The 20,127-nt window shown below is 38.3% G+C and overlaps 1 protein-coding gene across 2 annotated transcripts in view; it reads left to right on the top strand.

The window, feature by feature from the left end:
• Positions 1–20,127, top strand: part of MROH8 (maestro heat like repeat family member 8) — a 116,454-nt gene that overhangs the window by 37,693 nt on the left and 58,634 nt on the right. For both annotated transcript variants that reach the window (XR_005213043.1, XM_037811393.1), the window contains exon 2: positions 3,178–3,300. Coding sequence is in view for 1 of the 2 variants with exons in the window: in XM_037811393.1 (XP_037667321.1) it covers positions 3,274–3,300 (27 nt within the window). In the remaining variant the exon portion in view is untranslated. The remainder of the gene's footprint in view (positions 1–3,177; positions 3,301–20,127) is intronic.

Here is a 20,127-nt window from a genome sequence, read left to right as displayed (position 1 = left end):
TCTGGTCCTCCTCACTGATGGTTTCTAATTCATTAAACTCCTCCTTTTATGGGTCATTGTTTTCTGTTTCTTTTTGTGTTTTCTGTTTCTTGTATGTTTGTATTATCTTTGAAACCTGGTTATTTTAATATATTAATTTGTTATCCCTGGAATTTAGACTGTATGGCAGCTATTTCTTTCTTTCTTTCTTCCTTCCTTCCTTCCTATTTTTGTTTTTAAAAACTGTTTATTTATAATGATCTTGTTTTCCCCAAATAAATTTTTTAAAAATCACATTAAGTCTCAAAATCTAAATTTTACTTGGGATTTGTATGAACAGTTAATCAAAGTCCACCAAATCATAGAGAACTTTCCTGGCTGATAGAGGTTATTAGTTGATTTCCTTTTCCTATGGTCTTCTGATATCCCTGTGTTTTTTTTCCACAAAATTTTCACCTTTCCCTATTTCACTGTGATTCATAGTGTAACCAGAAAATTAATAAATATGGCATCTGTTTCTTAAGTTTGTATTCTAAGTTTGTATAATTTTATGACAGAGCTTTTCTTGAATGCCAGGAGCTAACAACAACAACTGAAGACTAGAAATAGCACATTTTCAGAGATAAAAAGTAGATTAAAGGTTACTAGGGCATGGGGGAGAGGGGAGGAGGTGGAGTGCCTGGGAAAATAAATAAATAAAAATTCTAATACAGAAAATAGAAAACACCTTTCCCAGTCTTTGTAAATTGGCCTGTGCAAATGTTCTCCTTCAGTGCTTAGCCATACAATGAGTTTAGGAAATAGCTCAAGGCAAAAGTATAGGGTCCTCCCCTGTCCTTTCTGCACATGGCATCTTGTTCTGGTCATGGGAGTGTGGCTCTAGAAACCACCCACACCCACCCCCATTTACATGAATCCAAATGTCCCCACTACTAGGAAACAGTTTCCTCATGGTCCCAGGCACTTCGCTGTATTTCCCATAGTCAGCAAACCTTTGCCCCTGATAGCTGTGATTTGACTGTTCTCTCACAGTGTTCTGTAGCTCTGTAGGAAAGCTCTGTGAGTTTCCTCTACACACAGAGCAATTTCTGGGATGGTGAGACTGTGATGAGGGTCCTCGTACAATCCTTTAGGATGCCTCCAGACAAATTGGCACTGATGTACATACTCCCATTATGTGCACGAGGGCAACTTTGCTTCCTCCAGAACTGGAACCAGGGACTTGTATTGGGATCATGGGCTGAATTTATGCTGAGCCAGTAAGGGAATGGGAGTGGGTCCATCAAGGATACCAGGAGGTCTCACTGTTTTTAAGTTGTCTTTTTCTTTATTTGGCACTTACCCTGTTACTGCAATCCTTTACATGTTTTCTGGAGCTTTGAGAAAGTTCTGCTGGTTGTTCAAGGCTCCCATTCCAAATTGGGCACCTCCTTAAAATGGATTACTACTCAGCAATAAAAAGGAATAAATTATACATACCTGCATTGTATTCTAATTGTGGTAGTGGTTACAGGTATATATTTCATAAATTAAGATTCCTAGAACTATGCACCTCCCACCAAAAAAAGTCAATCTTACTTTATAATACTTAAAAATATATAGCTTGCTCTAGAAGAGAGTACGAGGAAGGCTTCTGGAATGTTTACAATATTTTTTTCTTGTTGATTACATGGGTATTTTTGGTTTGTGAAAATTCATCAGTCTGTATATTTGCTGTACATATATATATGTCGAAAACAAAACACCTAAAGCTAGCATGTTTGTTTTCACTTTTGACATGGGTTATTCTTTATACTTCATATTACAGGATTTCATAAAGATTTCTTTGTAATTAATAAAGGGCATATACTGCTGTAGTGAACTGAAGAAAAAAAAGTCCATTTTTTGCCTTGACCTGAGTCCATGCCAGTCAGGAAATAGATTAAAAGAGGATAATTATGTCAGAGTATCATAAATGCATGATCGCAATATACTCATGTGGTTTATGGATACTCTTAGGAATGGCACCTGACCCTGCTTCCAGTGGGTCAAGGAAGGCTTCTGAAAGGAGAAAGTGCATAAGCCAAGTCTTAAAGGATGTATAGATTTGTTTAGAGGCTAGGATTACTATATTTTATTACCTATGCCAAAAGCATTCAAAATGGATTATGCTTTTTCCCCTTGAACATTGTATTATGATTTAAACCAGCACATAATCTTCTGTACATACTGGGGTTTTTTTGTTTGTTTCTTTGTTTTTAAGGATATATAGATTTTAGTCAATAAGCAAGAAGAGGAAGAAATGCAGAAAAGTCACGAGTTTCAAAGGTCCAGAAGCAAGAAAGGGCAGCAAAAATGTTGGGAAATGCACATTAGTATAAAAGTTAGTTTGGATAAAGCCCAGAATGATGCAGGGCAAGACAAGAGATGAATTTAAAGAGTTGGCTGGGGTCCCGGTGGAAAGGGCTTTGACCTCCGTGGGTGTCTTGAAAAGATTTTAGATAGGGAATTAACTGATCACATTTGCATTTACTGGAGCAGGGAGATCCAATGTTGGATTATTATACTAATCTGAGTAAAAGATAATGGGGCCCTGAAGTGAGCTTCTTTTTATATATTGCTACTTGCTTTCCAGAGTGCTTATACTAGTTTATACCATCTGTGTACGTGGGGATAAGGACTGGAAGAAATTTTCTCAAGATTGTGGAATTATGGGTGACTTTTATTTTCTTCTTCAAAATTTTTTTTCAAAATTTCTTTGATAGTGCTTTTATAATCAGAAAAATAATATAAAAAAGATTTATTCTTCAAATCAGAACTTGCATTTTAATAGAAAACCTTAAAGTCTCAAAATAATGAATCAAGAGAACTAGGAATAATGGCGTCAGAGGTCACATTTAGGAAGCTTAATTGAGCAACAGTATACAGGGTGGGTAGGTGGGGAAGCAAAGACTGAAGGTGGGAAGAGCCACAACGGAGCAATTAGTAATCCAACTGAGAGGGGAAATGAGATCTCAAATGAAGGCAGCACCAGTGAACAAGAATTTCACTGAAATTTCTCTGTAGTTGATTCATTCCTTATAATAAAAGACTGATATTGGAATAAATGAGATGTCAGATGTTTAAATCATTCCAAGAAGCTTTTTGAAAGCCCTCTACAATTATGAAATGAGATTATACTATATAATTTTCTTTTTATTATATTTTCCACATATTCAGGATGAATTTGAGAAGCTGACATTCCTAAGATCTTTGTCTTCTCTCAGCCAAACTTTACCTTATGATGAAACCACAGAATCATTTGTTCACAGCCACATGGCAGATATTGTGCATATCCTAAATGTAAGTATTTTGACCTTGTCACAGATTCTCAAGACCACACAAATTTAGTGTCTTGGCCAACAAAATTTTTAGTGGCTTCACTTATGTTTTTAATTCCCTTAGCCTCTTCCCATATCAGTATCTCTGCATAGAGAGGGGAAATACTCAGAGTACCCTCCAAATATAACCACCCCTAAAAGCCACTTAAAAGAGGAGTGGAAAGGTGAATAGCAGCTTCTAAATTTCTCAGTAAGTCCAACGCTACATTCTTATTAATCAAGCAGTCGTTTTGAGGGAGACCCTAGAATCAAAAACCTAGGTTCAAGTCCCAGCTATGCCTCTTTCTAGCTGTGTGTCTTTGGGAAATTACTGAACTTCTTAGTGCCTCTGTTTCCTCATCTATAAAATAAGAATAATAGCTGTATCTACTTCACAAATCTATTGTGAGCATTAAATATGAAATAAATGTAAGGCACATAACATGATACCTAACACATATTAAGCATTTATTGTATTATTATTGTTTTTTGTCCCATTTTGATTTACTCCAGCCACACTCTGCCATCAGCTTATCCATTCATTGCCTTATTAAGTGTCTGACCATTCCAGGCACTTTCCTGGGAGTTGGAACTACAAAGACAAAGAAGATACAGTCTCTGTTCCTGTAGCCAAGTAAGGTGTAACCAAGTGTAACAGGGCATTAACAGAAATTAAATGGGTATATTGTGGGCACAGAGGAGTGAGTGAGTGGTCAATTCTACGTCAAGGGATCCAGAAGGGCTTTACAAAGAAGGTGATGCACTTGAACAAGCTTTCATTCTCTCTTCTGTTAAATGTCCCCATCAGTTCCTCTAAAGCTCTAAAATTCTATGGGTCTGAGATTTCTTTGTACTCCTGTTTAAAGTTCTTTCTCATACTATAGATCAGTAAGCTGATTAGATTGATGATTAGTATTCAGAATTGAAGGCTAACAAGCTAATGGGTTTGTTAAGTGATAGTCAGTTATGAAGGATCTTCTCTATCTAGAGCAAGATGAAGGAAACACATTTCTTGGGAATTTTAATCTTTGTCATCCAAGAGTTTATAATCCATCTGGAAATGACCAGACCTTATGAAGTAAATAGTTGAGAAGCTTCCCAAGCAATGCATCGAGAAGTACAGAATAATGCAGATTTAAGAATGAATGCAGCTTTCTGCTAAGCTATACTTCTTGGAAAGAGCACCATAGGCAGCCATGACAGCCAGCCAAAATGGCATGATTCTGAAGTTTCATTTCCACAAGGACTGGCAGAAATGGGTTGCCACTTGGTTCAACTAGCCAGCTTAGAAGATCCACAAATTTGAATCTCAGAGGGCAAAAGAACACTGAATTGCCCCATACTCTGTATCTAGATCTATCCAGCTAGTAGTAAAATGCTCAACTGTTAGGTATCACAACAAAGTTTCAGCTGACAAGAGTTTCAGCCTAGAAGAGTTAAAGGTAGCTGGTATCTATCAGAAAATTGCATCTATCATTGCATTAAGGTATAATTCTAAAAACTCCCTGCAGTCCCTTCTGTGGGGACTGAAGGAAATGGTTCCCAACACCTAGAGGAGAGGCTGTTCTGCTGAGGAATCCACAAGGAGGAGAAAGCCAGGGTCATTATAGAGAAAGAAGATCTTTAAGGCATTTGCCAGTCTTCTCATGACAAACTCCCATGCAAGACTCTTCAGTATCCATAAACAGAAGAAGGATGGGTTAGGAACAGAGTGTGGAAAAGAATGGGGAAAATCTGTTATGGCACTTTACCAAAGAAGATAAAGAAGATATACAAATAAGCACATGAAAAGATGCTTACCTTCATTGTAATTAGGGTAAAGCACATTAAAACCATAATGGGATTCTACTACATACCCACTAGAATGACTAAAATAAAAAAAGAAAGACAATACCAAACATTGGCAAGAATATGGAGCAACTGAAACTTTCTTATGCTGCTATTCAAAATGTAAAACGGCATAACCACTTTGAGATACACTTTGGCAGTTTCTTAAAAAGTTAAACATACAGTTACCATATGACCCAGCAATTCTAATCCTAGGTAAAGTAAAAGCATATGTCCACACAAAAACTAGCAAATAAATGTTCATAGCAGCTCTATTTGTAAAAGCCAAATATGGAAATAATCCAAATGTCCATCCCAACCCAAATGAATGAATAAACAAATGATGGTATATCCATAAAATAGAATACTACTAGAATAAAAAGGAATGGAGCTTCAGCACCTTCCAAGAGTGACTTTCAAACTCACGCAGGCATCTTGGCAACACCTGTTCAGCTCTGCACACTGTGCTCATCTGGACCCAGCAGGGTGTCACCCATTCGAGAGGGGCTGGAGGCCACCTGGGACCATGGTTTCAGGGAAATGGCAGTAGAGAGACTGTACCTTGAGGGACGGGGTGAGTTTGTTCAGCCAGGGCTGCCTCCTGGGGCCAGCAGCAGTGAGATGGCCACCGGGCAAGGAAGTGAGCAGAGGCTCTCCACTCCCATGCATGCACCTTAACAATTAACTGGACAGGTAATCCTCCACAGCCACATGACTGGGAGCTCCTGTGAAGGATCCCAGGAGGCAGCAGATGAGTATTGACTGCATTTTCTCTTCACCCCACAGAAGTTCGGGGGGTGCATAGGCAAGAAGCAGGGATAGGAAAGGGCACCACACAGAAGCACCAGGAGCCCCTCCCACACCCCAGAGGCTCGCAGACACACAGCAGGCAGGGAACAGGACACATTTGAGCAGGAGGGTGCCCTTAGAGCAGATTTCCTGTCAAACTGCACAGGGCCCATATTGCACCCCCAGGGCAGGCAGTCTCCAGAGCATACAGAGAACCAGTGCACTGATTGGATTCCCAGTCTGGTTTGGACCCTGCCCAGCATACAGGTGAAGTTGGGGGAAAGCTGGCTTGAGAGTAAGAGGTGTCCCAAGAGCGCCATTGGCTGGTAGGACAGGGAAATGCACTCAGGCAAGCTGTAGCTCTGCCAAATTATATATAAATGCTCAAATTATTCTGTGTTTCACAAAATAATCTTACCAAGATAAGAAAATTCCCCAAAGCCAACAGAAAATCATGAAGCACCTGAAGAACCAAGAAGATATGGACAAGCCAAATGAACAAATTAAAAAGCTGGAAGAGACAAAATTTGGAGCAATTAAAGAAGTACACACAAACCTTCAAAACAATTTCAACTAAATGGCCAAAGACATAAAGGGCACCAAGAAGACTCTAGAAGGGCATAAAGAAGAATTTGAAAGAGTAAATAAAAAAATAGGAGATCTTTCTTATGGAAATAAAAGATTGTTGATCAAATTGAAAATATACCAGAGACACAACAGCAAATTTGAAGAGGCAGAAGAAAGGATAAGAGAATTAGAGGACGGAGCAATTGAATGTGAGCACACAAAACAGTGAAAAATTTGAAATGCAGTGCAGGGAAATGATTGACAATGTGAAGCACACAAATGTAAGAATCATTGGGGTCCCAGAAGTAGAAGAGAAGAATAAAGGGCTAGGAAAAGTGTTTCAAGACATAGTTGGGGAAAACTTCCCAAACCTTCTCAATGACATGAATATGCAAATAAAAGATGCCCAACAAACTCCAAATAGAATAAATCCAAATAAACCAACTCTGTGACATCTACTAATCAGATTGATAATGCTGAAGTGAAGGAGAAAGTTCTGAAAGCAGCAAAATACAGCAGTTCACCACATACAAGATAAACCACCTAAGACTAAGTAATGACTACCCAGTGGGCACCATGGAGGCAAGAAGGCAATGGTATGAAATATTTCAAATTCTGAAAGAGAAAAATTGTGAGCCAAGAATTATATATCCAGGAAATCTCTCCTTCAAAATTGAGGGGGTTTTAAATATTCACAGACAAACAAGTGCTGAGAGAATTTGTTAACAAGAGACCTGCCCTGCAAGAAATACTAAAGAGAACTCTACTGGCTGAGGGAAAAAAAAAAAGAGAGAGAGAGAGGTCTGGAGAAGGGCACAGAACTGAAGAATATTAGTAAGAGAAACTTAACGGAAAAAAAAAAAAAGAGAGAGAGAGAGGGAAAAAATAGATCTGACAACTAAAAACCCAAGGATAAGATTGCCGGTTGAAGAGCTCCATTCACAGTAATAACTTTGAATGTGAATGGATTAAACTCTCCAATTAAAAGACACAGACTGGTAGGATGGATTAAAAAGTATTGCCCATGGAACTTTGAATAGGAAGTGAGATACGGTAGGTTAGTATAGGTTAGAGTGAAATAGTAATACATCCCAAAGTAATTTGGGCAGAGAATAAAAAATATATTTACAGCCCCCCTCCCCTGCTCCGAGGAGCTGGGGGAAGGTGCAGAAGTGTTGGACTTCCTCACCTGGACTGGTGTTGATGTTGTCACAAACATTGGGACTGGCGATTTGATGTGCTGAGCCCTCGATCATGGGACTTGCCCTTATGAAGCTTGTTACTGCAAAGGAGAGGCTAAACTTGCATATAATTGTGCCTAAAAGTCTCCCCCTGAGTACCTCTTTGTCGCTCAGATGTGGCCCTCTCTCTCTCTAACTGAGCCACCTCGGCAGGTGAACTCACTGCCCTCCCCCCTATGTGGGATCTGACTCCCAGGGGTGTAAATCTCCTTGGCAATGCAGGATATGACTCCCGGGGATGAATCTGGACCTGGCATCGTGGGATTGAGAATATCTTCTTGACCAAAAGAGGGATGCAAAATGAGATGAAATAGTTTCACTGGCTGAGAGATTTCAAATGGAGTCGAGAGGTCACTCTGGTGGACATTCTTATGCACTATATAGATAACACCTCTTAGGTTTTAATGTATTGGAATAGCTAGAAGTAAATACCTGAAACTACCAAACTCCAACCCAGTAGTCTGGACTCCTGAAGACATTTATATAATAATGTAGGTTACAAGGGGTGACAGTGTGATTGTGAAAACCTTGTGGATCACACTCCCTTTATCTACCGTATGGATGGATGAGTAGAAAAATGGGGATAAAAACTAAATGCCAGATAGGGTGGGATGGGGGTGATGGTTTGGGTGTTCTTTTTTCACTTTTATTTTTTATTCTTGTTCTGATTCTTTCTGATGTAAGGAAAATGTTCAGAAATAGATTGTGGTGATGAATGCAGAACTATATCATTGTACTGTGAACAGTTGATTGTATACCATGGATGATTGTATGGTATGTGAATATATTTCAATAAAACTGAATTTAAAAAAAAAAAGTATTGCCCATGGATATGCTGTTTACAAGAAACTCATCTTAGACCCTGAGAACAAAGAGACTGAAAATGAAAGGATTGAAAAAATATTATACGCAAGCTGCAACCAAAAGAAAGCAGGGATAGCTATACTAATATCAGATAAAATAGACTTTAAATGCAACGATGTCATAAGAGACAAAGAAGGACACTAGATATTGATAAAAGGGACAGTTTACCAAGAAAAATAACAATCATAAATGTTATGCACCCAATCAAGGAGCTCCAAAGCACATGAGACGAATAGTGGCTAAACTGAAGGGAGCAATAGACATGTCTACAATAATAGTGGGAGACTTTAATACACCACTCTCTTCTAGAGATAGAACTAGACAGATGATCAATAAGGAAACTGAGAACCTAAACAATATGATAAATAAATTAGACTTAATAGACATATACAAATCATTACATCCCAAAGTACCAGGATATATATTCTTCTCTAGTGCTCATGGAACATTCTCCAGGATAGAGCATATACTGGGGCACAAAACAAGTCTTAATAAATTTAAAAAGATAGAAATTATTCAAGGCACATTCTGTGACCATACATGGAATGCAACTAGAAATCAACTGTTCCCAAAGAACCAGATCTTTTGCAAATACATGGCAGTTATACAACACACTTCTAAACAACCAGTAGGTCAAAGAATAAATTGCAAGAGAAATAAGTAAATATCTAGAGACAAATGAAAACAGAACACAACATATCAAAACCTGTGGGATTAAAAAAAAAAAACCTTATGGGATGCAGTGAAGGCAGTACTGAGAGGGAAATTTATAGCTCTAAATGCATACATCAAAAAGCAAGAAAGATATTGGAAGCAAAGTAGTTATTTTAGGTTATTTGTTTTCCTTAATCCATTGCTTTGTTTGAAATGTTGTGGGGTTTTTTTGGTTGTTGTTTGCCTGTTTGTTTTTAATTTTTTGATAAACAAAGTTAAAAAATTGAAAAAAAATCAGTAGAAAAATGGGAGTAAAAACTAAATGACAAATAGGGTGGGATGGGGGGATGGTTTGGGTATTCTTTTTCACTTTTATTTTTTATTCTTATTCTGATTCTTTCTGATGTAAGGAAAATGTTCAGAAATAGATTGTGGTGATGAACGCATAACTATATGATCATACTGTGAACAGTTGATTGTATACCATGGATGACTGTATGGTTTGTGAATATATTTCAATAAAACTGAATTAAAAAAAAAAAGCAAGAAAGAGCTAAAACCAAAGACCTAGCTGAACAACTGAAGAGCCTAGAGAATGATTGGCAAACTAACCTTAAAGCAAGTAAGCAAGTAGAAGAAAAGAAATAACAAAGATTAAAGCAGAAATAAATGAATTGGAGAACAACAACAACAACAAAAATAGAATAAATAAAACCAAAGTTTCTTCTTTGAGAAGATCAATAAGATTGACAGACTCTTAGCTAAACTGACAAAGTAAAAAAGAGAGAAGACTCAAATAAACAGAATCAGAAATGAGAGCAGGGTAATCGCTATGGATCCTTGTAGAAATAAAAAAAAAATCATACAAGGATACTATGAACAACTTTATGCCAACAAGCTAGACAATTTAGAGGAAACGGACCATTTCCTGTAAACACATGAACAGCCTAGGCTGACCCAAGAAGAAATAGACTCAACAAACCAATCACAGGCAGAGAGATCCAATCAATCATCAAAAATCTACCTACAGATAAAAGCCCAGGGCCAGATGGCTTCAAGGGGAATTTTACCAAACTTTCCAAAAAGAATTGACACCATTCTGCTCAAACTCTTTCAAAAAATTGAAGAAAAATGAACATTACCTGACTTATTTTATGAAGCGAGTATCACTCTAATATCAAAACCAGATAAGGATATTACAAAAAAAAAAAAAAAAAAGGAAAACTATAGATCAATCCTCCTAATGAACATAGATGCAAAAATCCTAAACAAAATACTTGCAAATTGAATCCAAAGGCATTTCAAAAGAATTATACACCACGACCAAGTGGGTTCATTCCTGGCATGCAAGGAAGGTTCAAAATCAATTAATCTAATGCAACACATTAACAAATCAAAATGGAAAAATTAAATGATCATCTCAATATATGCTGAAAAAGCATTTGACAAAATTCAGCATCCCTTTTTGATAAAAACACTTCAAAAGGTAAGAATTGAAGGAAACTTTCTCAATATGATAAAGGGCATATATGAGAAACCCACAGCCAGCATAGTACTCAATGGTGAGAGACTGAAAGCCTTCCCCCTAAGATCAGGAATTATTCAAGGATGCCCACCATCACCACTATTATTCAACATTGTGCTAGAAGTTCTAGCCAGAGCAATTCTCCAAAACAAAGAAATAAAAGATATCCCAAATTGTAAAGGAGGAAGTAAAACTGTCATTATTTGCAAATGATATGATCTTATATTTGGAAAATCCTGAGAAAGTGATGACAAAGCTACTTGAGCTAATAATTCAGCAGAGTGGTAGGATACAAGATTATTGCACATAAGTCAGTAGTGTTCCTATATACTAGTAATGGACTTAACTGAAGAGGCAATAAAAAAAAATTACATTCACAATAGCAACTAAAAAAAATCAAGTACCTAGGAATAAATTTAACCAAGGATATAAAAGACTTCTACACAGAAAATTACAAACTGTTACTAGAAGAAATAAAAGGGGAGCTAAAAAGGTGGAAAGATACTCTGTGTTCATGGATAGGAAGGGTAAATGTCGTGAAGATGTCAATTGTACCCAAACTGATCAACAGATTCAGTGCAATTCCAATCAGAATTCCAGCAACCTACTTTGCCAACTCAAAAAAGCTGGTTATCAAATTGATTTGGAAGGGAAAAAAGCCTCAATTTGCCAGAAACATTCTAAAAAAGAACGAAGTGGGAGGACTTAACACTTCTTGACTTTGAAGCCACAGTGATCAAAACAGCATGGTATTGGCACAAAGAGACACGCTGATCACTGAAATAGAATTAAGAGTTTGAAAATAGACTCTCAGATCAATGGTCGACTGATTTATGATAGGGCCCCCAAATCTCCTGAACTAAGACAGAACAGTCTCTTCAACAAAATGTATCTGGGAGAATAGGATATACATATCCGAAAGTATGAAAGAGGACCCCTGACTCACACCCTATAGAAAAATGAACTCAAAGTGGATCAAAAACCTCAATATAAGAGACAATACATGAGTGGATAAATAAAATGTGGTATATACACACGATGGAATACTACGCGGCAGTAAGAAGGAACGATCTCGTGAAACATATGACAACATGGATGAACCTTGAAGACATAATGCTGAGCGAAATAAGCCAGGCACAAAAAGAGAAATATTATATGCTACCACTAATGTGAACTTTGAAAAATGCAAAACAAATGGTTTATAATGTAGAATGTAGGGGAACTAGCAATAGAGAGCAATTAAGGAAGGGGGAACAATAATCCAAGAAGAACAGATAAGCTATTTAACATTCTGGGGATGCCCAGGAATGACTATGGTCTGTTAATTTCTGATGGATATAGTAGGAACAAGTTCACAGAAATGTTGCTATATTAGGTAACTTTCTTGGGGTAAAGTAGGAACATGTTGGAAGTTAAGCAGTTATCTTAGGTTAGTTGTCTTTTTCTTACTCCCTTGTTATGGTCTCTTTGAAATGTTCTTTTATTGTATGTTTGTTTTCTTTTTAACTTTTTTTTCATACAGTTGATTTAAAAAAGAAGGGAAAGTTAAAAAAAAAAAAAAAGAAAAACAAGGAAAAAAAAAGATGTAGTGCCCCCTTTAGGAGCCTGTGGAGAATGCAGGGGTATTCGCCTACCCCACGTCGATGGTTGCTAACATGACCACAGACATAGGGGACTGGTGGTTTGATGGGTTGAGCCCTCTACCATAAGTTTTACCCTTGGGAAGACGGTTGCTGCAAAGGAGAGGCTAGGCCTCCCTATGGTTGTGCCTAAGAGCCTCCTCCCGAATGCCTCTTTGTTTCTCAGATGTGGCCCTCTCTCTCTGGCTAAGCCAACTTGAAAGGTGAAATCACTGCCCTCCCCCCTACGTGGGATCAGACACCCAGGGGAGTGAATCTCCCTGGCAACGTGGAATATGACTCCCGGGGAGGAATGTAAACCTGGCATCGTGGGACAGAGAACATCTTCTTGACCAAAAGGGGGATGTGAAAGGAAATGAAATAAGCTTGAGTGGCAGAGAGATTCCAAAAGGAGCCGAGAGGTCACTCTGGTGGGCACTCTTACGCACACTTTAGACAACCCTTTTTAGGTTCCAAAGAATTGGGGTAGCTGGTGGTGGATACCTGAAACTATCAAACTACAACCCAGAACCCATGAATCTCAAAGACAGTTGTATAAAAATGTAGCTTATGAGGGGTGACAATGGGATTGGGAAAGCCATAAGGACCACACTCCACTTTGTCTAGTTTATGGATGGATGAGTAGAAAAATAGGGGAAGGAAACAAACAGACAAAGGTACCCAGTGTTCTTTTTTACTTCAATTGCTCTTTTTCACTCTAATTATTATTCTTGTTATTTTTGTGTGTGTGCTAATGAAGGTGTCAGGGATTGATTTAGGTGATGAATGTACAACTATGTAATGGTACTGTAAACAATCGAAAGTACGATTTGTTTTGTATGACTGCGTGGTATGTGAATATATCTCAATAAAATGAAGATAAAAAAATTAAAAAATAAATAAAAAAAAGAGACAATACAATAAAACTCTTAGAAGATAATATAGGGAAACATCTTCAAAACCTAGTAATGGGAGGTAGCTTCTTAGACATTACACCCAAGCACAAGCAACAAAAGAAAAAGTGGATGAATGGGAACTCCTCAAAATCAAAAGATTCTGTGCCTCAAAAAAACTTTGTCAAAAAGGTGACGAGGCAACCAACTCAACGGGAGAAAATATTTGGAAACTAGGTGTCTGATAAGAGACTGATGTTCTCGTATATAAAGAAATCCTGCAACTCAATGACAATTGTACAAACAGCCCAATTATAAAATGGGCAAAAGATATGAAAAGCATTTTTCCAAAGAGGAAATACAAACGCTTAAAAAACTCATGAAAAAATGTTCATCTTCACCAGCTATTGGGGAGATGCAAATCAAAACCACAATGATATATATCTCACACCAATAAGAATGGTTGCCAGTAAACAAACAGGAAACAACAAATGCTGGAGAGGATGTGGAGAAATTGGAACTCTTATTCATTGCTGGTGGGAATGTATAATAGTACAGCCACTGTGGAAGACAGTTTGGAGGTTTCTCGGAAAACTAGATATCGAAATACCCTATGATCTGGCAAGTCCACGTCTCGGTATATACCAGAAGATCTGAAAGCAGTGACACAAATAGACATTAGTACATCGATGTTCATAGCGGCATTGTTCACAATTGCCAAGAGATGGAAGCAATCCAAGTGTCCTTCAACAGACAAGTGGATAAATAAAATGTGATATATACATATGATGGAATACTAGGCAGCAGTAAGAGAGAACAAGGTCCTGAAACATATGGCAACCTGATGAACCTTGAAGAAATAAGTCAGACACAAAAGGAGAGATATTGTATGTTACTATTACCGTGAACTCCCTGATCAATGTAAAATCAATGTCTTATAATGTAGAATATTGGGGACCTAAAGATAGACTGAAGCTAGTGAAGGGGGAATGATAACCTAATATGTTCAGATATGTAAAAAAGGGTGAATTTAAAGGTATGGGAATGGATAGGGGTGATGATTGTTTCTTAATAGGATTTTAACTATCAGAACTGCATTGAAGGCAATCAGGATTGAAAGGGGTTATTTAAAGGCATGTATCCCACAGATCAGCACTACCAATATAGATAGGTGCTTGCATGATATACTTCTAAGGCATGACACTGGTACAGGGAGTTGACAACAGAGTGGTAGATGGGAAAAACCGACCCATTGTATACTAGGGACTATAATTAATAGGAATACCTTACTAGTACCACACAAATACTAGGGACAAATAATTAAGGGCTGAAAAGAGCTCTGGGGTGTTTTCGGTCATGAGAATTGTTTAAAATGGAGAGTGATGAGGATTGTACAACAAAGTATTGATAATGTGAGATATTGATTGATTATCATGGACAGAACAAATGCTATGTGAAATTAGAACCCCCCCCCACTCCCACCCCCACTTTATAAGTCAAGCACTTGATCTTGAGGCTTGCTCTTGAAACTGATGGTTGTAAAGGGGAGGCTAAGCCCACCTATAATTATGCCTGAGTCACCTCCAGAGAACGTCTTTTGTTGCTTAAATGTGGACTTTCTCTCTTTAAGCCCAACTCTGCAAATAAATTCATCACCCTCCCCCCGACATGGGACAGGACACCCCAGGTGAGTGAGTCTGTAGTGATGTGGGACACGGATTCTGGAAATGAGCCTGACCATGGCATTGAGGAGTTGAGAATGACTTTTTGACCACAAGGCGGGAAAGAAAGGCAACAAAATAAGGTTTCAATGGCTAAGAGATTTAAAATAGAGTTGAGAAGCTGTCCTGGAGGTTACTCATATGCAAGCTTAAGCTAGATATGCCAAATGGCCACAGTATGATAAGCCCAAGTTAACAGTAGTCCTGAAAACCCTAAAGAATATCTGGTCCCTATCTGAGACTCTATGAAAGTTTTACTCACTAAGTTTATTCTTCAGAAACTTAATCCTCCAGAGAGTTCCCCTAGTTCCAAAACCCAGAGGCAATAGCCTCTTCAAGAAAATCAACCAGTTGTGTCCTCTTTTCCCATAATGTTTACATTCCTTTTCAACATGAACAAGTTAGGGTGGTCACTGCCTAGACATCCCTGAAGATAGGGAAAGTGATTCAACTAGAGGAAGGGGTAGCAACAGAGAAGATAGAATTTAACAAAGCATTATGAATGCTGATTCGCTATATAAATTTTCTTTTTCTTAGTTGCTAGAGTATTAGAATAGCTAGAAGGAAAGAACTGAATGGTGGAACTGTAACCCATAACATTCTTTGAAATTTGCTATATAGCTACTTGTTAAATTGTAATTTGAAAATTAACACCTTTTTGCATATATGTTATATTTCACAAAGAGGAAATAACTGAAACTATGGAACTGTAACCCATGATATTCTTTGAAATTTGCTCTCTAATTGTTAAATGGCACTTGGAAAGTTATTACTTTTATGTAAATATGATATATTCTACAATAAAAAAAACTGTTGTGATATGTTTGACTATAAGCATAATTTATTCATTTTCATTGCTATAGAGTATTCAGCAGTGTTGGAATGCTGTAAATACTGTAAAGAACATGAATACATTTTGGCTACATCCAACAACATAATATCTGGAGCATACTGTCAAAAAGAAAAAGCAGATTGCATAATGGTAAATAAAATGTTATGTCCATTGAAGTTTTCAAAAAAAAAATGAACTATTGATATACACTACGACTTGGATAGATCTCAGAGTAATTATGCTAAGCTAAAGAAGCTAGGGGAAAAAGAGGATATACTTTATGATTTCATTTATATATAATTCTAGAAAATTAATCTATGGTGGTAGCAGATAAATGGTTGCCTAGAGATAGGAGTGGTACAAGGTAGAGAAAGGCGGGAGGGAGAAATTACAAAGGGACACAAGGAAACTTTTGGGGATGACAGATATGTTCATTATCTTGATTGTGGTGATGTTTTCATGGATGTATACATATGTCGAAGTCAAACTCAACACTTCATGTACAGTTTATTTTGTGTCTCTTATGCAAAAAAATTTATAAAAAATCTGTTGAGAACTTTTAATAAAACAGAATAAAGCTTAAAGAAAAATGAATGTCAATGGCAACTGGGATAGAGAAGCCAGTAATGACAGGATTGGGGTGAAATTACCCTAATCCTTTCCTGGTCTATGCCTTGAAGGATGTGATGGCTAGGGTTGAGAGAAGGGATCACTGGGTGGGGATCTTGAATGGTATGCTAGATATTCCTTCCTGGCTATGCCAAGGCCAGGATTCTGTGTCCTGCAATATGGTGCCATAGCCAGGGGGATGGTTTTTAGTGACTTAGCAGCAGACATGAGCACAAAGACCCACTGTGAGAGAAGGTTAATGAAACCAGACTTGTACTTAGTGCCTCCTAATTCTCTTCCAGCTTAAGGCTTGTGCTGGTTTGTATATATTATGTCCCCCAGAAAAAACCATATTCTTTAATGCAATCTTGTGGGGGCAGATGTATTAGAGTTGATTAGATTGTAATTCTTTGAGGGTCTCCATGGAGATGTGACCCACCCAACTGTAGGTGGTAACTCAGATTAGATAATTTCCATGGAGGTGTGGACCTGCCCATTCAGCGTGGGCCTTGATTAGTTTACTAGAGCACTATATAAGCTCAGACAGAAGGGGCCAGCTTGTTACAGCCAAGAGGGACACTTTGAAGAATGCATAGGAGCTGAGAGAGGAGCTGCAGTTTACAGAGACATTTTGGAGACAGGCTTTAAAAGCAGACTTTTGCTCCAGAGAAGCTAAGAGAGGACAAACGCCCCAAGAGCAACTGAGAGTGACATTTTGGAGAGAAGCTGAAGCCTAGAGAGGAACGTCCTGGGAGAAAGCCATTTTGAAACCAGAACTCTGGAGCAGACACCAGCCACGTGCCTTCCCAGCTAACAGAGGTTTTCCAGACACCATTGGCCACCCTCCAGTGAAGGTACCCTATTGTTGTTGCATTACCTTGGACACTTTATGGCCGTAAGACTGTAACTGTGTAAACAAATAAACCCCCTTTATAAAAGCCAATCCATTTCTGGTATTTTGCATTATGGGCAGCATTAGCAAACAGGAACAAGTCTCCACCCTAGTTCTATATCCTAGGTCCTCCACAAAACCTTACTACTATGTTGTTGTTTGATAAATAAAGGGTGAACTCAGCATTGAGGGAGGTAATTATTAGTTGAGCAGCAAGGCAGGAAATGACTGAGTATGTATCAGGAAGACTCTTTGATGGTATGGATAATAAATGCTGAAGGAGTTCAGAGGACAGAAAGTTCATAGTGGGCTGAACTAATATAGGAAAAGACTATCCAGTTGACCTAGTGAGAGTTTGATCTTTCTGACATAGAAGGGTAGAGAGGAAAGGGAGCTATTCTAGGAGTCAGGAAATGCAGTTTTTAGTTCCAGTTCTGTCAAATACAAGCTGACAGAATCACTTAGATCCTCTGAGCCTCAGTAACTTCACCTGTAAAATGGAGACATTAATACCTGTCTAATTTTTATTAAGACCTTTGAGAAAACATGTCTCATTTGGTTAAGTTGATTAAGATTCTTCTTGGGGCAAACAATAAAAAACAACTCAGGCTCACTTAAGTTTTTTGTTTTTTTTTTTGTTTTTTTTTTAAAGAACGCTGGGATATTTTTTAGAATCTAAAGAAGAGCTTTAACAATCAAGCTTCCAGAAAGGCTGGTTCCAGGATGGCTCCAGGGTTCTCAAAGACAGGAGCTGCTCTACCATTACCATGACTCAAACCTTCGGTGATTCCCAGTCAGGGTCTGTCAGTCTAAAATTCCAAATTCTGGGAGGGAGAATATGATTGGTCCAGACTAGGTCTGTTTTCCACCCCTGCATCAATCAGGAATGGCTGCAGTGAAGATCGTACTGTAAGGGCATGACTTTTAGGCATCCCTCCCTGTGTACTGGAGACAGTTCCTAGAGGACGGATTACTTTGATCGGGGCAGTCATCCCAAAAGGTACCACTACAAGAGTACTTTACAAACAAAAAAAAATCTCTCACTTCTGAATTCCCCTTAGAGGCTAGCAAAGTTGTGAAAAAATAAGCCTTTAATACCTAACTGATTCTTTAAATGGAAACAAAAGATTATCTGGCAAAAGTAGGTAAAGCAGATTGAAGTCAGAAGGGATCGCAGGTCTGCGGATATAGCTAAGAGGCATTGCCTTCATGTATGTGTGAAGTGTATGGCTGCAGGAATGAAGAATAGAAACTGCAGAGCAGGGGGTAGCTATTGCCATGATTGATTAGATGTGAATTAAGGAGAAAAAAGTCACAATTCATCTCTTTTATGGGCCCTGGAGAAGGACTCTATTGACAACTGTTGAAGGATAGAAAGGCCTGTCCTTTGGAGAGGGATCATAATGAACTCACTTTTTAGCACCAAAATCCTGGGTCTTGGCTATGATTTTTAGTGGCAGTGCCCTTGAGATAACTAGATTTGGGTAATTAGAGCCCTGTGAAAGCTATCAAGGCTGAAGACAGTGTCTTATGCTTCATCCCTTCCAGACTATAAACCCATTAAAAAAAAATGCACTCCTTGAGAAAAGAGATAAAGGAAGGACAGTCCACTAGCAAGATTTGAATTAGACCCGAGTTAGAAGGTGAGAAGAGAAAGAAAACTCAGAAAGGGAACATGGTGGTATTTATTGAGCACTTACTATCTGCTGAGCAGTATCCTAAGTTCCTAGTGAGATCTTCTAGTGGCAGGAAAGAGAAGTCCACTAATATTTATCCTAAGGATAACTAGGTGTCCCCCAGAACCCTATGGAAGGAAAAGCAGCCTGCCTCAGGATAGGAATAAAACTAGAAAATAAAAAGCTTTCAGATACTCAGGGAGAACTTTCCATCTCTTATCTTTGTACCTTTGTATGCATTTCCATTTCTCTCTCCTTCCCACTTCCCTCCCTCTCTCTCTGTCTCTGTCTCCCTGTCTCCCTATCTCCCTGTCAAAAAATTGGCTCTCTGTTATCTTTTCCATAGGGCCCAGTGTTCCCAATTTCAAATTTTTTCCATTCAGTAGATTGGGCAGGCAGACTGAAGTTCTTTGTCTCAATTCCAGATTCCTGAGGAAAGGAATTTAGTTGGCTTTGGTGTCTATTCCTGGTCAGATCAGCTGTGACCAGGGTGGCAGAATGACTTAGCAGAAACATGGCTGTGAGTTGCCCATTCCTATGGGCTGGTGGCACTCCCAAAGTAGAAGGACTGGAGGGAAAATCCAGTAAAGTTTCCACTACAACCATTTATATTTACTCTTCACATCAGTTCCCTGAGATATGTCTTATTTCCTCCAGTTTTACAGATAAGGAAACTCAGGCATAGGAAATTTAATTAATACATTCAGGGTCACACAGTGAGTGAGTGGCAGAGCCAGTGCTCAAACCCAGGTGCTATCTGACTCCAAAGCCTGTTTTCCCTTTCCATCATTCTGCAAATTTTTCCAGCAGAGCAAACCAGCTTTCCTTCTGCCAATTAGTAATTTAGAAAGTTATTCCTTTTCCAAGACAAGTAAGTCAGAATAATATTAGGCACTGTAGTAGAGATGACTGGTTTAGAAGAAAGAAGAGTTAGGATGCCTAAACTGGAATCATCCAAACTGGAAACAATTACCAATGATAAAAATAATGAATAACAAACTATCTCACAGTTATTGAGGGCTACTGGGTATTAAGAATTAACTCATATAGTACTCATAACTACCCCTTAAAGGTAGGCAGTTCTGTTATCTCTTTTTACAG

The sequence above is a fragment of the Choloepus didactylus genome, chromosome 19 (assembly GCF_015220235.1).
Source record: "Choloepus didactylus isolate mChoDid1 chromosome 19, mChoDid1.pri, whole genome shotgun sequence".
NCBI classification, from domain to species: Eukaryota; Metazoa; Chordata; class Mammalia; order Pilosa; family Megalonychidae; genus Choloepus; species Choloepus didactylus.
Note: the sequence above shows the minus strand (reverse complement) of the source record. Positions and strands in the feature narration are given on the sequence as shown.